General features: G+C 47.4%; 1 protein-coding gene across 2 annotated transcripts in view; it reads right to left on the bottom strand.

Annotated features, from left to right (window-relative positions):
- The window catches only part of Insc (INSC spindle orientation adaptor protein), a 114,907-nt gene that overhangs the window by 22,016 nt on the left and 75,144 nt on the right, over nt 1-17,747 (bottom strand). For both annotated transcript variants that reach the window (XM_075974833.1, XM_075974834.1), the window contains exon 7: nt 16,722-16,847. In XM_075974833.1, the coding sequence (XP_075830948.1) occupies nt 16,722-16,847 (126 nt within the window). The remainder of the gene's footprint in view (nt 1-16,721; nt 16,848-17,747) is intronic.

Below are 17,747 nucleotides of genomic sequence, written 5' to 3'. Positions count from 1 at the left end.
ATTGGCAGTTTCAGGCTCAAAGGAGACAAATGTGGAAACGAGAGCCCTGGGAATAGTCCACAGTCAGCCCCACCTGGATGTGCCTAATAAAAGGAACAAACAGCAGTCAGCCTGCCCCTGGCAGGCCTGGACTCAAGCCAGGTATTTTATTAACAGGCCCTTGGAGAGGGACCTCGTTTGAGCCCACAGGGCAGCTGCCGGCCTGGAAACAGGAAGGAAGCTCTCGATTGACTGGCTCACGCTCCTTCTCCTCCTTCGAGCATCAATCAAGAGGGTTGCTATGAAGCATGAGGTCCCTAAAGTGAAAATATCTTCATCGATCCAGTGCCCTTATACGTGTCTTGACTGAAGCTTCCACTGCTACCCTGGTCTCTGGCTCGGTTGGAACACCAGCAGGACTCAAATGAGTGTGCAGCCCTGATGCTCAGCCCAATCTGAGCTGAGGGTCCCAGGACCCAGTGAAACCCAGGACCCGAATATGAAGCCCTCTCCCCAGGCCAGAACTAAGTAAGTCTGCAGCTTGCATAAGCACAGACCAAGTGCCAGGCCTTGGGCTGTGGAAACACAGATCCAGGAGAGAGTGCTCCTGTGGCAGAGGAAGTGACTCTCACCACAGGTAACCACCATGTAGAGTGATTTCCCAAAAGAAACTCTACATCTTCTGGAAGCCACCCTTGACTTAACACACCCACAATTCAGCTTGGGAAGATGGCTCAGTCTGGGTTCCCATGCTCAAGTACTTCTGCTACCTTCATTATATTATAATGCTAAAGAACATTGTTTCTCCATGTGGGATTATGGGTGCATCTAATTAACTGCGGGTTACTTGAAAGAGACTCCCTGTACCCCTCCCAGAGCTCTCCTACCATATTCATAGTTAGGCCAAGAGTCAGCTTGGCAACAGCTCCACAGTGAACTTTCATGCTGCTCCAGCATTAAGAGCACACAATGAAGGGATTATAGGATCCCATGTCTATCTGGACCCCTGCCTGTACGCATGGGGACCACAGATAGTTCAGTTTGAGATGCTTGATGTCTGGCATGAGTTGGGCTTTTGGGAGATGGGGAACAAACCCAAGGAACTAATATTTGACCTGAAACTTGAGGATACAGTGTAGATTTATGCAAGTAGAATGATGACATTGTCAAAAGGAGGAGGCTATCAGCAAAGACTCAGAAAGGACAGCATTGGACAGAAGTCAACTCAGCATCAGTTCCCCAGATCTTTGGCCCCAGGTGATGCAGATCTGATGCCCTTGCTGCTCCTGGGTTTCTCAGAGGACCTGTAGGGTCTTGGATATTTAAGCGACCAGTTCTCCATTGTCTTGACTTCTGATATGTTGACTATGTTTCAGATTGCCTCTGAATCATTAAATACATCATTCCTTCAACACAGATCACATGACAGAAAATATTACAAAGATAGTAGCATACACACACACATATATATACACTCATAAAATATATCACCCATGTAAGAGAATATAGAACATAAGCTTATTTGTTTACATTTGAATACATAGACTATGTAAATGTATAAAGGTTACATGGTTTATAATGGATCCCAATAATTAAATGAAAAACAATGGCAAGATCTATGTATGCCAGATATTCAGAAATTCTAAATCTTAGAAATGACATTAAGCTAAGGCCTCTTCTTCATCCTCTCTCTGATCACCTAACCACTGAAAAACCTCACCCTGGGTTCTGTGTTGTTTCTGTTCTTGTTTGCATTAGATCTCTGCCTAATAAACTAAGCTCTGTGGGTTTTACAAGTGATGTAAATGGTGCTATAGTCTAGAAAAGGATTTTCTTTCTCCCCTAGGCACCCCTGTGTTTATGAAACTCCTTCCTGTCATGTGTGTCTGTGGCTCAACTGTTTTCACAGCTGTATGTACTTTCGCTGTGCCAATCTATTGCAATTCATGTATGCATTCTCCCGACGATGGTCACTTGAATGAATGTCTTTTGGGCTTTGCTATCCTGAACAGTGATGTTACAAAGATTCTTCTAAACATCTTCTGGGCATGTGCCAGTTTCCTTGAGAGTCTTGACATATGAATGTCCAGGGCACATCTCTACCAATACTGCTAATTTGCTTTGTCATATTATTGTAGCAAGTGATACTATAGAAAAATATTTAGTGTTATATCCTTCTCTGGTTTTCATATTCTGTTTATAGTTTTTAGTAATTTGATGGTTTGGATGAGCAGTGTTCCTAGTGGGCACTTCATCTCTAGTTGATGGCGCTGTTTGGGGTGGTTATGGAACTTTCAGGAGATGTGGCCTTGCTGGAGGAGTTACATCACCGTGGAAGGGCTTTGAGTGATTATAATCTCACCCGCTTCCTCCTCTCTTTGCTTCCTGTGTGTAGATAAAACGTCATCAGCCAGCTTCATATTCTGGCCACCTGCTGCCATGCCTTGCCCACCACTATGGACCCTCCCTGTAGCACTGTAAAATAAACATACTTTTCTTTAAGTTTCTTTAGCCATGGTGTTTTTTTTATCACTGCAACAGAAAAGAAGCTAATAAAGATGAACCATAAAACTGTATTTTAACTCATGTATAGCAAGATTAATCATCTTGGTTTTATTTTGGTGTGGTTTACTTGGGCTTTTTTGTTTGGTAATTTGGGGAGCCCTGTTCGTATGTCTTGCTTGTTTTTCTATTTGGTGTTTTTTTGTAGGGACCGGGTTTCCTTGGCCCTTGGTTCTGAGGCTGTTGCTTTCCCCCAGCCTGTCACTAGCAGGCTGCCACACAAATTCTTCTTCATACACACCACCAACTCCAAGCTTCAACCCAGCCCAACTCAGCACGACTCATCACCCAGGGCCACGAGCCACTGGGTTATGATCTTTTTAGCACTTACATCCATCCCTAGAATAACAGAATGTGCAGGCTTGGGGCCAGACCTAGTAATCTGAAACTGACTGTCTCTTACTGCCTAAACAATGTTCTTACCTCTTTAAGACTTTATCCTAAAATTTAGGGCATCAATGCCAATATCCTTAGTTTTTCTTTTCCTTACAAAATGGGTATTTAAAATATCAACTGGAAAAGAATATTGACATTATTCAATGAGAGACTGCATGAGTAGTGCCCGCCACATGGTGGAGCCATCGCTCCATCCTATGCCCAACTGGGGCGGCTTGCAGTGATCTCTTGAGGCCTGCAGTCTCTCGCCTCAATTTCCTGTGCCTCAGAGACTCCTACCAGGGCTTCCCTCCAAGGTTTCTTTCTGTAGGCGCCTACAAAAGTGAGAAGCTCAGCCCTCTGGGTAATGTGTCGGTTGCATTTCCTCCACTGTGACAAAATCCTTGAGGACATCACCTCATCAGGGGGTCAGGTTTATTGGGGCTCCTGTTTTTGGTAGTTTTATGGCCCTTATTGCTTGGCCTCTTTGTTTTGGGATCAAGACAGCGCAGTCCACCACCACGGTGGGAGCATGTTACAAAGAGGCCTGTTCACATTAAGGCAGCCAACTGGTAACGAAAGTGAAGAAGCAGGGTTCCAACGTCCTGGCTTCCTTCCATTAATCCTTACCTTCCGGGGTTCTACCACCTCCCAGAAGTACCACAGGCTTGCAACCAGGCTTCTAGCATCATCAAGGAGGCATTTAGATACAGACCATAGCAGGTTCTGGAGGTCCACAAGCTGACCCACTTGTGTGAACATCTGATCACACAATCCAGAACCAGGACTTTTAACTGGGCACCATCCATGACTAACTGGGAATGCTAAGGTGTGCAATTAGAATCCCTTAGCAAGGAGTCACCAAGATACACATCCATATTTTCAAACTTCTACTGGATCATTTTATATTTGATTTCAAAAAACAATTGGCCTGGATATTCCATGAGCACCTCCAACCCGAGCTGCTTAAAGTTGGAATGTTGTCCCCGTTTCCCTCCTGGCTACCATTTCAGACCCAGGCCAAGTCACCTGCCTCACAGGCCATCTCTGTCCTCCCAGCTGCCACACCACACTTATCTGATCGCAACTACAGCACGCAGTTATCTGGTAGGGTCTGTGCAAGTCACATGCACAGCCTCCTCTTATTTGGCGCCCTCTGGGTAAACCCTGCACTGGATTCTAAGTTCTTGAAACCCAGCTGAGGCCCAGTATTCAACAACATGCTACAGTACGGGAGGAATGATGAGGAAACAGAGACGCATGGAGGTGTCCCAGGCCACACAGCATAGCATGTTAACTCTGATCCTTGTTCTGAGTTCCTTGCTATGTTCCGCCCTCCATTGGGCTTTTGAGAAAAAGAGAGAAACTGGAAAAAAGGTTAGATCAGTGGTGATCATGCAGTCCTGCTCCTACGAAAGGCCCAGGAGTAGCCCTGCCTGAGGCCAGCGCCTTCAAATACTGGTTCCACTTCAGGAGAGTCTCCAACTTCTAATTGCCATTTCCCATCCCTAGTCATAAAGTTGGTGCCAAGAGAGTCATCTAATCAAAGTATTCTCACATCCTTAAAGGAACGGATGTTGGGAGCACTTACAGATAATTAGCTCTGACACGGAGTGGGATGGGCCTGGCCTGAAGTCAAATGTCCCTGGCTGGTGGCTATGTACGTGTGGTTGCAGTTGGTTTGGCTGGGGCATCACCTGGACAGCAAGACTCATGGACCTGGTGTCTAACACAGAGGGAACTGACAAATGCAGAGATTCTCGCTGGGGGTATGGAACTCATGCATCTGGGGCTCTAAAGGTGAGAAAGCAATGTCAAATTTATGAGTAGCATTGTCCCATTGATTGAGCCCCCCCAAAATAGTGTCAGAGAGGACCATTATACAAATATTGAAGTAACGAAGGCTGTATATAAAGTTCCATCGCTGGTATTGGTCAGCCATCTTTGTTTCCTGTTAGAGCATTCATTTTGCTTCTGCACTGTGTTTAGTTTTTGGTGACTGCCAGGGGAGCTATCGAGGTGCTTAAGTGAATGCAGTGAAAACTTGACCATGGAGATAAATTACAAAGAATTTCAGGGTCTCCCTCCCTCTCTTTCTCTCCCCCCCTCTTCCTCTCTCTCTGTCCCCTCCCTCTCCCCTCTCTCTAGTCTATGCCAGCCTCTGCCTCAACTTACAATCCTCATTCCTCAGCCTCTCAAGTGTTGGAATGACGGGCAGGCACCACCACACCCAGCTCTGAAGACTGCTAATATTCTCCTTCTTGATTCTGTCAACTCAAATATCTAAGACATACAGGAAAACAAAAGACAAAAGAGAATTTCAAAACCACTGGAGACCTGTTCCTGGCTGCAAGAAGAATGGACCAGTTCTCCTAGCATATAATCAGTCAGAGGGAAAATCTAATTGAGGCTGGAGAGAAAAACAAGGATAAGTGGAAGCCAAGGACCAGGCAGAACTTCTGGTGGGTCAGAAACAGACATTGAAGGAGGAAGCAGACTGAGACAAGACGCAGGTCAATGCCTGTGGTCCATGGCTCCCTTATGAAAGAATGAACTTGCTTTAGAGTAATGGTAGAGGTGACAACTTAGTAAAAAGGCACAGAAACTAAGCAAACATCCAAGAGATAACAGCACCCTCCCCTAAGCCAACATATCTACCCCAGCAGGCTCCACATCGCATCTCCTGACATTTCAAACACAAGTGGATAAATATAAACATGACATCATAATAGAAAATGGAAGAGTAGGTAGAAAGGGCTGTGTGGCCCCTCCAGGCAAAAGTCGGTAAGGGCAAGGAAGGAAGATGTACAGGCAAAGACAGTAGAGGGGAATTGGGAGAAATTGTGGTTTGATGGCTTAAATCACCTGGGAGTATAACTAGAAAATAATCTCTCTGTTAGTAGATTTTCTTTAAAGCACATTTCCAATGGGTGTTCTGAAGACTTTTGGCTTGGGGGTGACTGATCCTTGGGTCAGTGACGCTAGCCCTGTGCTGATGAGAAAATGCCGAATTTTCAGTAAAATCCCATGGAGGCCCAGCTGGGATCTGGGCTGCAGCCAAAGTGCTTAGGTCGGCAATTCTCAGATGATAGGTGCCACCATCTGGGAAAGCACAAAAAGTTATAACACCAGCTAGGTGTGGTTGTGCAGGCCTTTAATCCCAGTTCTCGGTAGATGGAGGCAGGTAGATCTCTGAGTTCAAAGCCAGCCTGCTGGTCTACATAGTGAGTTCCAGGACAGTCAGAGCTACACAGCGAAACTTTGCTTCTCTCTCTCTCTCTCTCTCTCTCTCTCTCTCTCTCTCTCTCTCTCTCTCTGTGTGTGTGTGTGTGTGTGTGTGTGTGCACACGCGCACCTGAATTTCAACCACTAGAAATTTGATTTTAATTGTCAATCTTTAGTGTCCTTTAAAAACTTTTCATGGGCCAGGCGATGGTGGCGCACGCCTTTAATCCCAGCATTCAGGAGGCAGAGGTAGGCGGATCTCTGTGAGTTCGAGACCAGCCTGGTCTACAGAGCTAGTTCCAGGACAGGCTCCAAAGCCACAGAGAAACCCTATCTCGAAAAACCAAAAAACTAAAAAAATAAAAAAAATAAAAACTTTTCATGAAAGTCTAATGGACATCTTGGTTTGAACGCCAGTGTCCTAGGGACAATTGTAGTACAAGAAAAATTTACTCTCCAAACTCTTCAGAGTTTGGAGAGTCTGCCTGCTTTCTTACTTCACTTCCTCGGTGAAATAGTCAATGACACATCAGCCTTCCTTCAAAATCAGCGGCAAGACCTAGGAATCCAGCAGCAGCACTTCCATCTAACGCTGTGCTAGCCCTTGCGATCACACAAGAAAAGACGCGGTGACTGAAAAGAAGAAAGCATGCTGCTCTTTGCACCATCCTTTGCATGTGTGCTGATGTGCAGCAAACGTGACATGCCCACGCTCTACTAAAATGCGTCAGTAGATTTAGCACAACCGCTGGATACAGTAGCAAACATGTATTTTCTATGTGTTAGCAGCAACATTTCAAATATCTTCATTTAAAAATACCACTTGCATTGCTGTAAAACATAGCGATAAATATTTAAAAGATGTATAAGGGGTAAGTACTTAATGACAGTCTATACTAAGGAGAGAAATGTGTTGTGTTCATTGACTAGAGCACTCTAATTGTTTGAGGTGTCAAGCTTATAGAGAAATTTAAAGAACTCCTAATTAAAATATCAGGAAGTATTATAGACACTAACAAGTTGGTTATAAAATGAATACAGGAATACAAAGAACTGTCAATATAATTTTAAAGAACAAAGGTTCAAAGAACAAAGGCGTATGCAACTCAATATCAAATTGTATTAGATTGAGTTCTCATTGTTATATCAATATGAGAATGGCCCCCAAAGACCAATAGAACAGGAAAATGAAGTCCAGAAATAGGCTGTATCCATCACTTTATTTACAAGAAAATATCTCAACTTAGGAACAGTCTTTTCAATAAATGGTATTGGCTCAACTGGCTAACTGTGTGAGGGAAAAACTAAACGCTGGACACCAGGTAAAATGAGTAGCGAGTCAAAACTGTGAACAATAAAACAGTGATGGTAACTTTGCCAACTACACACAGCCCCACATCTGGAAACAGAGTCTCAATGAGGAACTCTCTAGACCAGGTTGGCCCGTGGGGCACATCTGTGGGATTTGTCCTGGTTGTTAACTGATTTGGGAAGACCTTGCCCATTCTGGGAGGCTCCCATCTCTAGAGAGGGACTCCTGAGTAGTACAACAAAGGAGGAAGCTAACTGAGAGCAAACAAAGAAGAATGTGTTCATTTGTTACTCTCTCTTCTTACCTGAAGATGCCACGTGACCAGCTGCTTCCAGCTAGGCCGCCATGACACCTCCTCCCCCGGTGACACACTGTAATCTAAGATTGTGAACTCAAATAAAACCTTTCTCCCCTAACCTGCTTTTTTCAAAATATTTTTTATTACAGCAACAGAAATAAAACAAGGATAATCCCAAATAAAATACAAGAGAATATTGTCATAGTTTTAGAGAACACAAGAATTTCTTAAAGGGACAGAAGCAACACTCGCTATAAAAGAGATCACTAAATTGGACCTTAACAAAATCAAGAATTTCTATTTATTAAATGACAACATTAAGAGAATGACAAAGCAAACCTCAGGCTGACAACATTTCTTCTTACTATCTATATCTGAGAAGGGATTTGTGTCTGGAATACATTTTAAAATTTATAAATCAATAGGGCAAGACAAACGACGGAACATTTTTAAATGAGAAAACATCTCAGGCTGACGTTTCGCCCAAAATGGAGACAACCAAATGGATAGCAGGGATATGAAAAAGAGCTCGGAATCATTACTCATCAGAAAAACAAAGTTTAAACTCATCATAAAAGATGAGTGTGTGCCTGAGTAAGTCAGAGGCAGGGGAGTGCCTCATGCATCTACAAGCAACTTGATCTGCACTTCTGAAGTCCTCTAGGGAGAGGCCCCTCTTTGGAGACTGTATGCATTTGTCATCCCCAGGGGCTTTCTGTCTCCTTGTCTCTTTTCACCTGAGAGCCCCCTCTTCTTTCTCACAGCCCTTCCCTTTCCCCATCTCTCCTCATCTCTGTGGGTGACCAGCAAGCCCACCACTTGCTCTCGGGGAACAACAGATGTTGACTGCTGACCCATAATTTAAGGGATGCCTGCTGTCCCTTCTATACCGTCAGTACCAGAATATCTCAGGGAGGGCATTTTCTCGGTCCAGTTCCACTCCCTTCTGCACGAATGCTCCCAGTCTCCTATGTCCTTTTGCTGCCAGAAGGCTCATGGCTCCTGTCCCCTTCCCAATAGCACTTCCCCACTCAGAAGCCAAATGGGAGCCTAGCATTGGTAACCAAAGCATCTCCTCTACACAAAGTCAGGTCCTCTTTTGTGACATCCATCCCCTAGGGCACAGATCTCTTTACCCCAGCACCAGCATTATAGTCACACCCAGATTCCTATGTGTTTTCTTTCCTCTCTGAATCCTTGGGATTCTAAGGAGGAAGTGAACACTGATTAACGTTTTACCTACAGACCTGCATCCCCTTACCTCTGGTCACCACACGTAAAGAGGAGGAAAGGAACATTCAAAAGTAGGGCATGGGATAGAAGGCTGCAAGGTCTGTTCTGGAGTCTTCTCTGGGGACATCACCTCACACACCCAGGGTACCAGAATCCCAGCTGATTCACACCCAGATTCCTACGTTTTTTTTTCCTCTCTGAATCCTTTGGATTCTAAGGAGGAAGTGAACACTGATTAACGTTTTACCCACAGACCTGCACCCCCTTACCTCTTGTCACCACACGTAAAGAGGAGGAAAGGAACATTCAAAAGTAGGGCATGGGATAGAAGGCTGCAAGGTCTGTTCTGGAGTCTTCTTCGGGGACATCGCCTCACACACCCAGGGTACCAGAATCCCAGCTGAGAGAGCTCAACACTTGTTAGTTTTCCTCATCCCACTGTGTCTCACTAAATCCCTTCATGCTCCATATGCTACCAGTAAACGTTCTCATCGGTATTGGCCGATGACTTGTTTCATTAGCAAACCAGTAGCCAAGAGACGGGGCCTCACTGCTAGCCCCAGTGTGGCAGCCTCTACCCAGGAAGCTGCCACTCTCAACCGCTGTCAGTCTTTCCTTCCTCGGGCTACTCATCCTGGCTCACTAGCCGCCTACATCTGCTCAGAGACGCAGGAATTGGAGCCCAGGACAGAGAAGAATCTGGCACAAACCATACACACAGAACACACAGACACACAGATACACACACACACAACCTCTATATCTTCCCATTAGCAACAGTTACGTCTAATCATCATTTTCCTACGCATCTGTATATGCAAGCCATTTCTTTGACAAACCAAAGCAGCTAGCAGGATAGTGTCCATTGGTGGGGAAGCCCAGGCAGGGCTCTGGGTTATGAACACCAAAGAGGCAAGAGAGCTGTTAGGAAGGCGGTCAGAGCTGGTTCTGAACTTGAAGCCAACACGCAGAGATGACAAAAGTCAGTTAAGATGGCCCAGCAGAAGCAGAGACCCTGCACAATGGTGCACTCTGCCAGGGAGCAATAGTATCTGTACTAGAAGTATGCGGAAGACCTCCATCCCAATTCTGCCTCAAATGAGCTCAGATGGGTGCAAAATCACAAGTGTAGCTGGACAGTATCTCCAGTCCTGCCTGCCAAAGGGCAGGGAGCATGCTCAGTAGTCCCTTGGGAGACAGAAGTGCTTCTGTGCCCAAAAGGCACAGAGCAGAGCCAGCTGCCAAGCCTGACAATCTGGGCTCAGTCCCTCAACCCACATGGTGGAAAAAAAGAAAGAATTAGTTCTGAAAAATTGTCCTTTGACCTCCACGTGTGCACTGTGGTGTGTAATCCCTCTATCACACATGATTGGTAAATCAACCGTAAACGACGCAAAGATCCTGGGAAGCCTCGGGGATGGGGTTTAGGATATAGTCAAGATCTGTCTGCATCTTTCACCTGGAGGATGATATCCCAGTAAAAAACATTGGTTGTCTTGAGTTTTAGACACCACCCCCATATATGTAACAGGATATCTCTTCTGGTCCTAACAGCTGGTTCTGGGGCCCAGAGCTCAGAAACCACAGCAGTTCCCGGAACAGGCTGTCTGACAGGGCTGCGGGTGGAGCTTTTGTCCACCAGGGGCCGCTGTTGCACAGTACATGGTGTCCCACACAGTCCCCATTTGAGTCACTAAGGTGTCCAGACTGCCAGGCAGATCTGTCCCTTCTTCAGATTCAGGCTGGAACTGATTGGCAGGGATTGTTCAGATCCACCAGCTACGAGCACTCTGGACAGGACTGGCCCACCATGCCAGCAGAATCCTAGCAAAAAAGCAAAGGAAAGGCACTGGGCGGAGGTTGAGTGTGTGTGTGGGGGGGGGGGGAGGGGGTGCTGAGTTTGATTCCATGTTTTCAAGCCTTTTAATCCTTTTCATTCCTGCTCTAGGAGACAGACTGGAAGTTAGACTGTAAGCGAAAGGAAGGAGCCACACTCCTTCCCATGCCCCCCAAACACATCACACACCCTGCCCCAGTCAGAGCGAGCCAGCTGACAGAAACCCTGAGGCTCTCTGCTCAGCCCCAGCCTATTCCCAGGACAGTTGACCATTGTCAGGCATAGGGGCAGAAGGAGCCCATAAGCACCTGAGGGAAAGGGAAGCATCTGGGATCTGTTTTCAGGGCACTTTGTCTCTTAATCAGAGCTTCCCCTCGGGAAAGGAGGGGCCTTGAGTCCAATCGAAGGCCTAGCATTCACAGCCTTGCTCTCCCCACACGTAGGCTCAAACACCAGAACTGAAGCCAGCAGAGTAAGTGGCTGTCCTGCCCTAGGGCTGCACACTATGGCCACTATGGCCCCTTTTGGATCATGGAAGACGGAAGGAATAGGAATGAGAGAGGAAAAGCCCAGGACTCAAGCCTGGCCCTATGTCCCCCACTGTCTAGTTTGTCCGCCTCCGCATGCACCCTGTAAAACGGAATGGGAGGTGGCTACTACTCCCTGCTCACTTGAAGAACAACTGGGAGACTTGAAAAGGCAGTGAGATGGGGAAATTGGTTGATTTTTTTTAATGTGCTATTTCTGACTCGCAGTGGTGCAGAGAGACTCCTGCTAAGCAGGCAGTGGAGTCTCCCTATTGCCCACTTGCAGCCCACTTCCTCCTGGCCAGGGTCTCTGCCTAGCGCCCCCAGATCCCGTCTCCATCTTCCATCCAGTCCAGAGCTCCGCAGCTGAAGCGAGCAGCAGACTCCCTTCCCGCACCTGCCTCCACCCCCAGAGACTTTCTACTGTGACTTGAGACTGAGCGCGTCTACTCTCCCCGCTCATCTTTAATTTCTTTATCGATCTTCATTAAACTCTCCCTTTGGCTCCAGGACAAAGTGAACCAACTCCTTATTTCACACAAAAAAGGGGAGGGTGAGGGTATAAAAATAAAAGAATGTTCTCCTCAAAGTGAGACTGTCTCTTGTTGAAAGCCAGAAGACTCATTTCTAGAATGGTCTAGAGAGCTGGCTAAAGTTGGTTGAGCACTGGGATTTGAAGGTCCCCTGCTCCTTCTGGCCTTAGACCTGAGGCATGTTTCTATTCTGCACGTAGCCCGCTCCTCGTCTAGATCACATCCTCAGTTCTGATCCTCTTTGGTCCCATTATTTGAGCCCTCACTTCCGTCAGTCCACTAGGAACTATTGGATCTCTGCTAGGGCTTTTGCAAAACCCTCAGCACCCAGTCTCCTTAGAGGACATCACATAGTCTCCCCGGGCCACCCTGTGGAGACAAAAAAAGCTAGATGCAGCCAGGATGTGCCCCACTTTCAAGTACCAATTAGAGACCCATCACATGGCTACCCTCTGACAAGGGAGGTACCACTTCCTTGCGTGGAAGACAAAGCCAAAGATCGGAAGGAAGTAATTAACTCCTTGGGACACTCTCTTCTTCCCCAAACTCTGCAGTCCTTGGCAATGCCACTCTGTCTTGCTGGCCTTTCAGGAACGCAACTCTGACCTGCCCACGTTAGCAGAGTTTGGTGCATCTGCTCTCACCGAGCTGTGTGACTTTGAGGCCCTCCCCACATCATTCTGGGCTCTGGGTCGTCTTGCTTTAGCCATCTCCCAAATGTGGTACTGAGAACACGAGCATCTCTCTGGGCTTCCCTGATTCACTGAACGTGGAGCTCATTGGAGACACAAAACCTTAGGGTCCTTTGCATCTCCTAAGACTGCTGTCCCCTGTCTGCCATCAAGCACTCCTATACGCCTACTGTGACCAGGTCTGCACGGACTCTTCGGTCCTCTTTCTCCAGGAGTTCTGAAAGGAGGGACCATCCTCTGAGGTCACAGGCCAGCCTCCCTGCTCTATCTGTATTTCTGGGCTCTCCATGCCTGGTCTTTGGAACAAGCTGCTCACCTTCTCCGTGGAGTGTAGCACAGGACAAGTGAGTGCGGGATGACTGTCTGCCAAGGACAAAGGAAAAGCATAGCTAACTTCTAAAAGTGTGCTGATCCTGGGTACCAAAACAGCGTGGAGCCTGGGGCTGACTAAACTAGACCTCTACAGGGAAGACCCCCTTAGGCATTGCCAGAGAGAGCTGTGGGTGTTCACAGTTTATCTCTTCCCGCTCTGCACCCTCCCCTCACCAACACCTTGAGCCTAGATCCAAAGGAGCCATTGCCCTGTGATCCCCATATGCGAAGGGCCAGATCTGTGGCAAAGAAAGAGCCTGGGGTTTGAAACAAGCCAGGGATGTATTAGTGTCAGTGCTGTGCATGTCCACCATTATCTCCCCATCTGTGAAGTGGGAAGGGAAGACTGGTGCTCCAGTCCCACCCAGATGCTCCACGCTGGACCTCATCACCTCCCCTCTGAGGATAGCCCTCCCTCTTAGGCTAGACCACTTCCTCCGAGAGACAATAACCTTCCAGAGCCCAGTCTCTCCTAAAGCCCTTGCCATGAACACTGCCCTAATTGAGATCGTGAGACCAGGACTCAGTTCCACTGTGAACTAAGTGCCATGTGTACAACAGTCCCATGAGATTTGAATGTACCCATTTATCAGGAAGGTGTTCCAAGAGGCTCAGGAAGTTCCCTGGCATAACTTGTGGGTGTTCAAAGCTCGTAGTGTGGAGAATCAGGGGCAGCCTGCCTCTCAAAGTCCTCAGGCTCGGCTGCACTGGAGAGATGGCTTCCCAACAGACACGTGATGAAAACGGGAGTCTGCAGAGTGAGTGATGGACAGTGTGAAGGAGCAAGCAAGTGGGTGACTGACAGCCAGAAGGAAGAAACAGCAGTAAGTGGCTTAAAGTGAGTGATTGAGTGTGACCAGGTATTCATCATTGCCTTGGGGATCTGACTTGGAGGAGAGGAATACCCATCACATCTTTTTTTTTTTTTTTTTTTTTTTTGTGGTGGGAGCTAAGTGATCTGGGTTAAGTCACAGAGATATTATTAGTATTCTCAGAGTATCCATGAAGCAAGCAAGGCAGGGATGATACATGACTTTGTAATTAAGACTTAAATCCTGCCTGCAACACTTGCTAATGATATGATTTCTGTTTGCTTGTTTGTTTGCTTGCTTTTTTACTTGCTTGCTTGTTTTGAGACAGGGTTTCTTTGCGTAGATCTGGCTGTACTGGAATTTGTTCTGTAGACCAGGCTGGCCTCAAATTTGGAGATTTGCTTACCTCTGTCTCTGGAGTACTGGGATTAAAGGCATGTGTCATCACCACCTGGCATGATGATGTGAGTTTTGATAAGTCACAAAAACCGTCTGGGATTCTGGACTTGTTGCCTATAAGCCGGAGCTGTTTACAGAGCTGGGCTCCTAAGTCACTGGTGATACTGAAGGCAGTGTGCACTGGAGTGGTTAGGATTCCGTGTATATTCTCACTGATGAGCATCCCTTCTCCTCATCTTCAGAGAGCAAACATGCTATTCAGCCAGCCCACCCTGGAAAAGATGAGCTGAACCACCCTATCATCTGTGAGCAGCATCAGATGGGCGCAATGAACTGCCTCCAGTTTCTATGGCTGCAGCTTTCAGTTCCAAGCATGAAAGGGCTGCCGAGTTTCTTGCTGGGTTTCTTCCTACCAACCCAAAAGCTCACTGAAGTCAAGCAACTGACCATTTTGGAGGGGATGGTGATACCACCCCACCCCACCCCCACTTTTTCCTCTATGCTCCCTACCATGCCAGAATGAAAGAGGATGAGAAACAAACCTCATTTGGCCATTTGGTCAACATCCAGGGAAGATTTACAGGAGCTAGGATGGTGGCGGATTAGGCAGCACATAAGCTTAGCACGCTTAACCCATTTCCTTCATTGAGTTTGCCTGTCTCGTCACCATGCAAACCAGTGCACGCACAAACACACTGTGTGTACATGTTCAGACAGAGCACTGGGAAGGAGAGAAATGATATCCAGTTTAGTCTTGGAAGATCTAGGGTTTGCTCTGAGCTCTTCTACAACGTTAACTGTAAGTCCTTAAGCAAGTGGCTTCCCTCCTCCAAACCCATTTGTCCGTCACGTAGCAGGACCAAGGCATGGACACCTTTAACCTCGACAGATTACCTCCCATTCAGGGCTCTCAGCATACCACGAGGGACAAAAGCTTCTAGCCAAGTGGAAAGGAAGCATTCTGCTCAGAGAAGTATCAGCTTCTCTGTGCTCTTGCTGTGTGGCCTTACACAAACGGCTGCCCCATTAGGAGCTGGAAAAGAAGCGAACTCACTATTCATCCTTCACCTTGACTAAGAAGAGCACTCTGTACTCCTCTGCCGGGTCATAGGAATGGATTTGGACAGAGGCAGGGTGGGAAGGCAAGTGGTTTGCTGACTTAAGAGTCTAGACCTAAGCCAAGAAACTGGGGAAAAGTTGGGGTCACCTGGATAGGTGGGCTCAGGCTACGGGATATAGTGTGAAGGAAGGAGGGCTGTTCTCCCCAGAAAGACCCCCTGTAATGTATGAAGAGCACCCCAAATCCCACAGTCACCACAGCTATTCTGAGACACATTGGGCTTTAAGCCACAAGAATGTTCACCATGCTTCCTTCAACAATTTGAAGAACACCCCGAATATCAGTTCAGCCTCCCTAGCTCTCCAAGCTAGTATCCTTAGGAATGACATATCTGAAGGGACCCGAAGCATTTTCAGGGTCAGGTGACAGACCATCTGTAGACCCAGACCTACAACCTGGCTAGGGGTTCAGAGTACCTGAGGTACTACCCCAGCTTAGACTGACACAGAAGCACCTAGGACCTCCAAAGCACCAAATTCACTATGTGACCCCACACCGCCCTGGAACACACTGGTGCAGCAAGCCCTTGGAATGGTTCCAATTCCCCTCCCCAAGCTGTCCAGCCCTTCATGGACTGGAGTCATCCCTGCTTATCTAGACACCTGTGATGGCTTATCTTGATTGTCAATTTGATTGACTGATGTGACATCTAGAAGATTGGTAACGCCTACCTCTGGGTGTGTCTATAAGTGAGTTTCCAGAGATGATTGGCACATGAAACTGGTAAGGAAGACCTCAATGTGGGTAGTGGCATCCCACAGGTTAAGGCCCAGAGGGAATGAGAGCAAAAGCCAAAAATTCCTCTTTCCCTCCCCGACCTTTCTCACTTTCTGGGGGCTACCATAACATAATACATAATAAAGAAGCCAAGCTTACCCTCTCCTCTGCCACTCTGGTGCATTGCTTACCTCAGGCCCAGTGTAATGGATCCCATCAACCTCAGACTGAAACTAAGAACCAAATTAAACCCAAATTCCCTTAAACCAGTCTTCCCAGGTATTTTGCCGCAAGGATGGAACACTGACTGGCACGGGACTCAGTGGCACTTTCCCTTGCTGCTCTCACCCACCACTGGTCTGGATCCACCTCCTCTGGCATCCTGACATGAAAGGACCAACCATCCCAAACTCTGAAACCACTCTCTACCAGCTTTCCTACCAGGACCTTGTTCGTCTCACACACCGGACTCTCTTGATCTGTCACCCAACCCTGAACATGCTGAGTGTCCCTTCAGATCTGTCGTTCCTGGTTAGACTCCAGGGCCCCTTTCCCCTTCATTTCATAAAACCCCACAGTCAAATTCCCTAATAGTTCCATCTGAAAAGGGTCTGGCAGAAAAGGGGGCTTAGATTGAACTTGCTACATGAAGAGGACCAAATGCCGTTACCGGGCTCCCAATACCAGTCGGCTCAGAGACTTCAGCCCGTCGAGAACACTGCCCTTACCTTCTCCAGCTGATGGACTCCCTCTTCTACACAGCAGATAGAGGCCAGTGTGCGGAGTGCCTGTGGGTACACGCACCGGAAGCTGTCCTGCCGGCAGACCTTGAAGAGGGCTACAACTCCACCTTCCTGTGGAGGAGAGAATATGGCATGATCTTACCGGGTGATCTTCCCTGGATTGACTCAATTAGAGCTGACAGCCCTCACTCGGCAGACATGATGTGGGGTATTGCTCACACACACTTAGACAATGAAGTCCATATCCCCAATACTACCAGTTGGAAAAGGGATTCCCTAGATGCATCTCTGGTTTGGGGACCAGCAACAGACATTTTGGTAGGGTTGAGGACCCACATCCTTCTGCTCAGCCCTCAGAACGGTCCTGTTGACTGGTAGGAAGCAGATAAAGGGACAGAGTCTAGGATTCAGTGTCTGTTCCGCCTCCATCAACCACCATGCTTCTCCTTGCTCTTTCCCATGCCAAGGAAAGCAGGCAGAAAAGGTTTATATCAACTCTGTTATTCATTCCTACTGTACGATGGGGGCAAAACGTACTAAAGGCCAGATGGGGAAAGCGATTCCCCTTAAGTCCACACCAGCCTTACTCCTGCTTGTAGGAGACAACTGCTTTCAGGTCGCTCGTGCAGCTCTTGGGAGTGAGTCCTTTGTATTTGGTAGGAATGGGATCATCTTTCTCTCACTTCGTGGAGACCGCCCAACAGAGTATGCACTGCCCCCCGTGGAATCTGGGCATAAGAAACATTCTGTAATCATCACCGTGGACCTCCCATGTTCAGAGTGAGAGCACGCACAGACCATACAGGGACACACCACAGTATCACAGACCAACGGCAACACTACCTTGTGAATGCAGAGCAAAAGTTGGTAACCCCCTCTGGCTTTGCCTTCTCCCTCTCTATCCCCCTTTCCAAGGGCTAGAAGGCACTTAGACGTGGCATCGAGTGAGCAAGAGATCTGAGCACTCAGGGCAGTCACTTTTAACCTCACTACCACATCTAACTATCCTAG

This window comes from Microtus pennsylvanicus, chromosome 5 (genome assembly GCF_037038515.1).
Source record: "Microtus pennsylvanicus isolate mMicPen1 chromosome 5, mMicPen1.hap1, whole genome shotgun sequence".
Classification (NCBI taxonomy): Eukaryota; Metazoa; Chordata; class Mammalia; order Rodentia; family Cricetidae; genus Microtus; species Microtus pennsylvanicus.
This window is presented reverse-complemented; position numbering and strand designations above follow the sequence as displayed.